The sequence below is a fragment of the Nomascus leucogenys genome, chromosome 10 (assembly GCF_006542625.1).
Source record: "Nomascus leucogenys isolate Asia chromosome 10, Asia_NLE_v1, whole genome shotgun sequence".
In the NCBI taxonomy this organism is placed as follows: Eukaryota; Metazoa; Chordata; class Mammalia; order Primates; family Hylobatidae; genus Nomascus; species Nomascus leucogenys.
Window position 1 is genome coordinate 56,999,042 of NC_044390.1, and position 7,923 is coordinate 57,006,964.

The 7,923-nt window shown below is 53.5% G+C and overlaps 1 protein-coding gene across 1 annotated transcript; it reads left to right on the forward strand.

Annotated features, from left to right (window-relative positions):
• The first annotated feature begins 422 nt into the window (after positions 1–422).
• Positions 423–4,558, forward strand: C10H19orf67 (chromosome 10 C19orf67 homolog). Its single transcript, XM_012509384.2, has 6 exons — positions 423–907; positions 2,302–2,446; positions 2,575–2,675; positions 2,758–2,943; positions 3,580–3,714; positions 4,177–4,558. Exons 1-6 carry the CDS (start codon positions 573–575, stop codon positions 4,349–4,351), a joined length of 1,077 nt encoding a protein of 358 aa, XP_012364838.1. The 5' UTR covers positions 423–572; the 3' UTR covers positions 4,352–4,558.
• Positions 4,559–7,923: the final 3,365 nt, after the last annotated feature.

Here is a 7,923-nt window from a genome sequence, read left to right on the forward strand (position 1 = left end):
AAAACAGGCTGGGCACTTTAGGAGACCGAGACGAGAGGATAGCTTGAGTCCAGGAGTTTGAGACCAACCTGGGCAACATAGAGAGGCCCCCATCTCTAAAAATTTTAAATTAAAAATTTTTTTTAACAACCAAAAGGGTTCTGGGAGTGAGGGGCTGGGGCCTGGGCGGCCTCATTCCATATACCTGTGCCGGGTTGAGGGGTTGGAGACACGTTTAGAGATAGCTCCACTCTAGGAATCCACCTCGAGAGATAAAGGTCCCGGCCCTAGCCACACCCCCAGGACACTGCCAGAGGCCACCTCCCTAGGCGGGTCCCTCGCCACCGCCAGGTTCCCGGAGCGCGTGCGGCGCGTGTGCAGGGGTTGGGGGCCGCGGGCGCGCGGACTGGAGCGGCCCCTCCCGCGTGTTGAAATTCAAAAGAGGCGAACGTCCCCCGGCGCGGCGGCGCGGCTCCGGTGGAGAGGTCAAGGCAGGGGCCAGTCGGAGGCTCCCGGGGCGGGGTCGAATCCGCGGCCAACCTGAGCAGCAGCGGAAGCTTAAAGAGCTCAGGTTCCCGCCCCCCGGCCCTACCATGGCTACAGAGCAGTGGTTCGAGGGGTCGCTCCCCCTGGACCCTGGAGAAACACCGCCTCCAGACGCCTTGGAACCTGGGACGCCGCCCTGCGGAGACCCCTCCTGGTCGACGCCCCCTGGCAGGCCTGGGAACCCACCTGAGCCAGATCCTGAAGATGCTGAGGGGCAGTTGGCCTCGGCCTCGGCCTCCACGCCTTCCCCCGAACCTCTGGTACCCCGGCCCGGGCCAGCACCTCTTCGCCTATCCCTGGACACTTTGTTCAGCCCCATCACCCAACAGCTGCGCTACCTACTGAAGAAGGCGGATGATTTCCAGAGTTACTTGCTCTACAGGTGATGCTGGACAGGGTCCCAGGTCCCCATGGGTAAGGAGACTTGGAGGGGAGGCGACAGGATGGGTGACACACACCAGGGTCGCAAAATTACAAGCGCTAGGAGCCAGAGGGAGACAGTGGAAGAAGCTAACATATTAGAATCCAGTTTAAGAGAGTGAGGAAGACTGTAGAATTGCGGGTAGGGGATGGCTATTACTGTCCTGGCAGTGTGGGCCTGGGGTTGTCAAGTCTCTAGGACTTTTTCTCCCAGTTTTTAAGTGCTGTCTTAGATTTTGAGCCCTGTGCTGGCTAAACAAGACCCACCTGAGCCAAACTTGGCCTGCAGGACATCAGTTTGAGACTCCAAAGGATAATGTGATTCCCAGACCAGGTTTCCCTGTGACTCTCCAATTTCAGCGTCCATTGGAATTTCCTAGGAGGCTGGGTTGGATTTTGTTTGTTTGTTTTTGAGATAGAGTCTCACTCTGTCACCCAGGCTGGAGTGCCGTGGTGCAATCTCGGCTCACTGCAACCTCCGCCTCGCGGATTGAAGCAATTCTCTGCCTCAGCCTCCCGAGTAGCTGGGATTACAGGCGCCCACCAACACGGGTTGCCTGGCTAATTTTTTTCTTTTTAGTAGAAACAGTTTCACCATCTTGGCCAGGCTGGGCTTGAGCTCCTGACCTCATCATCTACCTGCCTTGGCCTCCCAAAGTGCGGGGATTACAGACGTGAGCCACCGCGCCTGCCCAAGGCTGGGGTTTTGTTTTGTTTTGTTATGTGTTTTTTTGAAATGGAGTCTTGCTCTGTCACCTAGGCTGGAGTGCAGCGGGGCGAACTCAGCTCACTGCAACCTCCGCCTCCCAGGTTTGAGGGATTCTCATGAGGCTGTTTTTTTAATGAGACGGAGTCTCGCTCTGTCACCCAAGCTGGAGTGCAGTGGGGCAGTCAGCTCACTGCAGCCTCGAACTCCTGGTCTCAAGCAATCTTCCCACCTCCACCTCCTGAGTAACTGGGACTATAGGTGCCAACATGCCCAGCTAATTATTTTTGTGTAGAGACGGGGTTTTGCTTTGTTGCCCAGCCTTGTCTGGAACTCCTGGCCTCAGGCAATCCTCTAGCCTCAGCCTCCCAAAACTCTAGGATTGCAGGCGTGAGCCACTGCGCCCAGCTCCTGCAGGAAGCTCTGGGTCCTAAGTGTTGTGAGACTCAGGTGTCAGCACTTTAACAAGTGTTCCAAATGGGCTCGATGCAGGTAAACCAGAAAGATGTTCAGAAAAGACCTGAAACTGGGGGCTTTTCTAACAGGGGTCAAAGCCAGGGATACAGGTTGGGGTTGAGTAGAATGGGGAGAACTGCGAGGTGGGGAGGGGTTGTGAGGGATTCCAGGCAAAGGCCCCCTTCTTCCTTCAGCAGAGACCAAGTACAGAAGGAGCACCTGGCCAAGGCCATGCCCACCTTCTTACAGATGTGTGAGCCCTACTTCCTGTACCTGGAGGCAGCCGCGAGAAGCGTACCCCCCATCTATGGACCCCTGCAGCAGCTGGTCCGAAAGGGGGTGTGTGGAGGTTTCTTAGACCCCACGCCCCTTTCTTCTTGCAGCTCTGAGCCGGCGGGGATGGTGGAGGGGGAGGCCCACTCCTCTCAGGCCAGCTGATCTCACTGTAACCCCCCTCTTGTATGCAGCTGTTAGAGATCTCCCAGCAGCTGACCCTGCGCCTGGAACAGCTGGTCCTCATGTACGCTTCCTTTGGGTTCGTGGACCTGGAGGAGACAAACCCCCTTAGGTAAAATGGTAGGAGACTCCGATGGGGGGATGAAGGAGTCCAAGGCCCGGCCTTACCCCTCCATTCTCTCATGTCTCACCAGCATCTCCTGTTTCTTTTGTGGGAGGTTCTCCATCAGCCTGTCCCATGAGGTCTCTATCTTCAGATACTGTGCCCCAACCGCCTACACTGCCAGCCGCTTCCCCCGCTACCTCTATAAGAAGATGCGCTGGCACCTGGAAGCCACCCCAGAGGCCCCTGGTCGGGGACAAGATTCCCTTGTGGATTAGTAAGTCCTCTTACCCAAATCAAAATCCTCCCCTTTCTATGATGAATGCCAATATGGCCCTCCAAACCATCACCAGCAAAGTGAAAAGTGAGCCAGGGCCCGAGGCAGTGGCTCACGCCTGTAATCCCAACACTTTGGGAGGCCGAGGCAGGAGGATCACTTGAGCTCAAGAGTTTGAGATCAGCCTGGGCAAGATGGCAAGACCCTGTCTCAACAACAACAAAGAAATTCGCCAGGCGTGATGGCTGGCGCCTGTAGTCCCAGCTACTTGGGAGGCTTAGGCAGGAGGATCACTTGAGCCCAGGAATTCAAGGCTACAGTGAGCTGTGATTGTGCCACTGCACTCTACCCTGAGTGGGAGGAATAATCTGTCTCTTAAAAAAAAAAAAAGTGAACCAGGAAACTAAAGGCTTTTGAAAGGCTACCGCTATTTTCTTAAAGCCCACCCTCCCACCAAAATAAAAGTTCTCATCTTAAAAGTAGGCTGGCAGGGAGAAAAGGCCTTGGAGTCACATTCCTACCTGAGAACTTCAGGGCAACTTCTGATGAGTTCCCACCTCACCTCCAAAATTAAAGCTCTCAACAGAAGTAGCTAGGAAACCGATCACTTCTAATTACAGCTCCCTCCCCTCATAGCTACTTTCTGTGCTATCGAGATACCTGGGAAGACACAGGCCAGAGTCCAGCCAATTCGTGCCCACAGATCCAGAAGCTGTGGTCCATCGGCCGATGGGTGCCCTTAGGACCAGCCGAGGATGACCTTTATTCATGGTAGGAGCTAGGGCAATAGCAACGTGGGCCTGGGCGCTGGAGGGGGAGGCAGAACCCCAACAAAGACAATCCACCTTCCCAAACACTTTGCTTCCCTTAGTAATGATAGCATTTTATTGTGCCCTGAAAAGCACTTCATGCAGACCCCAGTAACAACCCATGGAGATCTATGCTATTGGCCCCATTTAACAAAGAAAACAGGGTGCTCAGAGAAGTTGTTACCTGCTCAAGGACACACAGCTAGCAGTGCGATTGGACAGGTCCCAGGACCAGTTATTCAGCCTCTAGGAGCCATTACTAAGTTTCTGATCAACAAGGAAACAAGTTTCCCCCAGGGGTTTTTCCCACCAGCAGCTGAAACAAAGCCTCTTTCACCTGAGCCTCTCACTCAAAGGGAGGGACTCCCGAGGGGCAGGGGCCACTCAAGTCCAGGCCTGTCTATCCCTGGCCCCCCCACCCCAGGATTTTGTGCCCGCAGCCGCTTGGGGACTACCAGCAGCTGCTGACCATCGGCTTCCAGGAGCCCACGCCCACGCTGGCCACCGACCTGCTGGTGCAGATCCTCACTGGCCAGGCAGGCCAGGCCCGGCCTCCGAGCGCAGCCGGGCCCGCGGGATGGGCAGCACAGGGGTCTTGAACCTGGGGAAGAGGGTAGGAGCTGGAACTTGACAGTTCCAAACTCCAGAAGAGGGGGCAGGGGAAGGGCTCACTCGTTCTCTCAGTGCAGCCCGGCCTCGCCTTCCAAAAGGCCAGGCCGAGCTGACCTGTCTGCACCGAGTCCGGCTTGGCCATGGGGCCCTGAATGCGGACACGTCAGTTTTGTGTTAAATAAAAGAAAGAAAGAAAGAGGTCACAGGCTCTGCGTCCGCTGCGAATGCCGCGCCCCTCCCCCGGGGGGATTTCCCCACCCACTCGCGTGGCCTTCTGGGAAATGCAGTTTTTTGAAAGAAGCCTGGAATTCGCCAATAGGCGGACGAGAGTTTGGCGCATGCGCACATGCGCATATGAAGCAAAAAGGGAAGTGGTGTCCGTCAACACCGGAACCCAGAAAACTGCAAGTTTAGGGTAGCGGGGAAATTCAACGTCCACTGGAGGAAGAGACTTAAGGCTACGCCCACTCCCATATTTTGACCCGGAAGTTATTTCTTTTAGCATAAAAGACTACTTTTCCCGACGCGCCTCAGGAAAGTGCCCTCGATCAGTTTCCGAAGGGCCCGAGTTAGACTTTTTTTTTCTCTTCCAGCTTTTGGGACTTAGGGGCCGGACAGGTCGTCGTCTTTCTTGGGGTATCCGGGGTGCGGACAAGGTGGGAGAGCCCTATGGAATCCAAGCTTAGGATCTCTTAGCCTCTCTCCAACCTCGGACTGGAGAGGAGACCCTGGCTGAGAGAAATGAACTCACCTGCTCAAAGCTCCTGCGAGCAAGTGGCGGACCTTGGACCTGAACCGGGTACTTGTGGCCCGTTGCAAGGGGAAGGGTGTCCTCCTGAGCCAGGTGTCACTCAGCTTCGGGTTTTCCCCCTTTAATCCAAGAGGGACCCTTTTGGTTCTCCTCCCCTCCCCTCCCCCCGCAGCATTTTCATAGAGGAGACACCCAGAGCCCTGCCCTTATTTATGATTTTGAGCAAAGCACCTACCTTCCAGTCCCTGGCACATAGTATTAGCCTCCGTTTCCAGATGATAAAAAAGGACGTTAGAGGTGAAATCAATCAATATTGGATGCCAACACTAGTTTCGCTCTTGTCGCCCAGGCTGGAGTACAATGGCGTGATCTCGGCTCACTGCAACCTCCGCTTCCCAGGCTCAAGTGATTTTCTTGCCTCAGCCTCCCGAGTAACTGGGATTACAGGCTCATGCCACCACGCCTAGCTAATTTTTGTATTTCTAGTAGAGACGGGGTTTCGTCATGTTGGCCATGCTGCTCTCCAACTCCTGACCTCAGGTGATCCTCTCGCCTCGGCCTCCCAAAGTGCTGGGATTACAGGCGTGAGCCACCGCGCGCGGCCACTATTGCTCTTCCATGGGTATTTCTGGTGACAATTTCTGACTGCATCAAGGATGTTTTTTAGTCCACAGCTGTGGTCTGAATGACATCAAGGAAATCCTGATGCTCCCTGATACCGCTTTGAGGGAGTCCCTGTGAGTTTTCCTGTGGCTCTAAGATTTTTTGGGGGGAGGGAAGGGTCTTGCTCTGTCACCCAGGCTGGAGTGCAGTGGTGCAATCCTGGAAACTCAAACTCCTGCAAACTCTAACTCCTGGGTTCAAGTGATCCTCCCACTTCAGCCTCCTAAGCAGCTGGGAGTACAGGCAGCGACGGTGCCCCTATTTTATTATTATTATTATTGTAGAGAAGGGGGTCTCCCTATGTTGACCAGGCTGGTCTTGAACTCCTGGCTTCTAGCTATTCTCCCGTTTCGGCCTCCCAAAGTGCTGGGATTACAGGTGTGAGCCACTGTGCCCGGCCTTTAAGATACTTTAGACTCGTGGGGTCCAATAGAAATATCAAGTGAGCTGCAAACACAAATCATGTATGTAGTTTCAAATTTTCTAGTAACCACATAAAAAAATTAAGAGGTTAGGGCCGGGCGCGGTGGCTCACGCCTGTAATCCCAGCACTTTGGGAAGCTGAGGCAGGCAGATCACAAGGTCAGGAGATCGAGACCGTCCTGGCTAACACGGTGAAACCCCGTCTCTACTAAAAATACAAAAAATTAGCCGGGTGTGGTGGCGGGCGCCTGTAGTCCCAGCTATTTGGGAGGCTGAGGCAGGAGAATGGCATGAACCCAGGAGGCGGAGCTTGCAGTGCACCATCATGCCACTGCACTCCAGCCTGGGTGACAGAGCGAGATTCCGTCTCAAAAAAAAAAAAAAAAAGTGGGTGTGGTGGTGGGCGCCTGTGATCCCAGCTACTCAAGAGGCTGAGCCAGGAGACTCGCTTAAATCTGGGAGATGGAGGTTGCAGTGAGCCAAGATCGCACCACTGCACTCCAGCCTGGGCAACAGAGCGAGACTCCATCTGAAAAAAAAAAAAAAAAAAAAAGCCAGACGCAGTGGCTCACACCTGTAATCCCAGCACTTTGGGAGGCCGAGGCAGGCGGATCATAAGGTCAGGAGTTTGAGACCAGCGTGGCCAACATGGCGAAACCGCATCTCTATTAAAAATACAAAAATTAGCCGAGCATGGTGGCAGGTGCTGGTAATCCCAGCTACTCTGGAGGCTGAGGCAGGGGAACTGCTTGAGCCCAGGAGGCGGAGGTTGCAGTGAGCCGAGATCGTGCCATTGCACTCCAGCCTGGGCAACAAGAGCAAGACTCCATCTCAAAAAAAAAAAAAAAAAAGAAATCTAGCATTTCACTTTTACAACATATCTCAATTCAGACTAGCCACAAGCAGCTCTAGATGGTCTCCTTTAAGTCAAATCCACTGTCTCTTAAGACAGGGTTTCGGGTGGGTGGTGACAATACAGTACTGGAAGGGGAAGGAAATAAGCTTTGTTTCCTGGGTCCTGTTGCTCAGCAGCTTTCTACACCCTTAATTCTCAAACTTCCTAGTGTGCATCAGAATCACATGGAGAGTTTGATCATTAAGTCTGGGATGAGACCCAAGAAAGTGCTTTTTTTTTTCTCTCTCTTTTTTTTTTTTTGGTAGAGACTTTGTCTTGCTATATTGCCCAGGCTAGTCTTGAACTCCCAGATTCAAGCAATTATCCCACCTCAGCTTCCCAAAGTGCTGGGATTATAGGCATGAGCCACCACACCTGGCCCCTGGAAGGCGCATGTCTAGCAATTCCCCAAGCATTGCGGATACTGCTGGTCCTGGTGCCACTACGTTGAGAACTGCTGGTTTACGTTTACTTCATGGTTCTCAGACTCAGCTGTATATTGTAATCACCTGGGAGCTTCAGAAAATACTGATGTCAACCCTTCCCCCATTCTGATTTACTTGACATATGGGGGCCTCAGTTGAGTTTAATATTCAGAAGTTAGAGAATCCCTCATCTGTACTTAAGTAGTCCTGTCCACTCTTTTTTTTTTTTTTGGAGACGGAGTCTCGCTCTGTCACCCAGGCTGGAGTACAGTGGTGCAATCTCGGGGCTCACTGCGACCTCTGCCTCCTGAGTTCAAGTGATTCTCCTGCCTCAGTCTCTTGAGTAGCTTGGACTACAGGCATGCGCCACCATGCCCAGCTAATTTCTCGATTTTTAGTAGA

Coding starts and splice junctions, on each gene's coding strand:
- C10H19orf67 (XM_012509384.2), top strand. CDS start 573: ATGGCTACAGAGCAGTGGTTCGAGGGGTCGCTCCCCCTGGACCCTGGA. Junction 2,944..3,579: donor CAAGATTCCCTTGTGGATTA/GTAAGTCCTCTT, acceptor CTCCCCTCATAG/CTACTTTCTGTGCTATCGAG. Junction 3,715..4,176: donor GAGGATGACCTTTATTCATG/GTAGGAGCTAGG, acceptor CCCCCACCCCAG/GATTTTGTGCCCGCAGCCGC.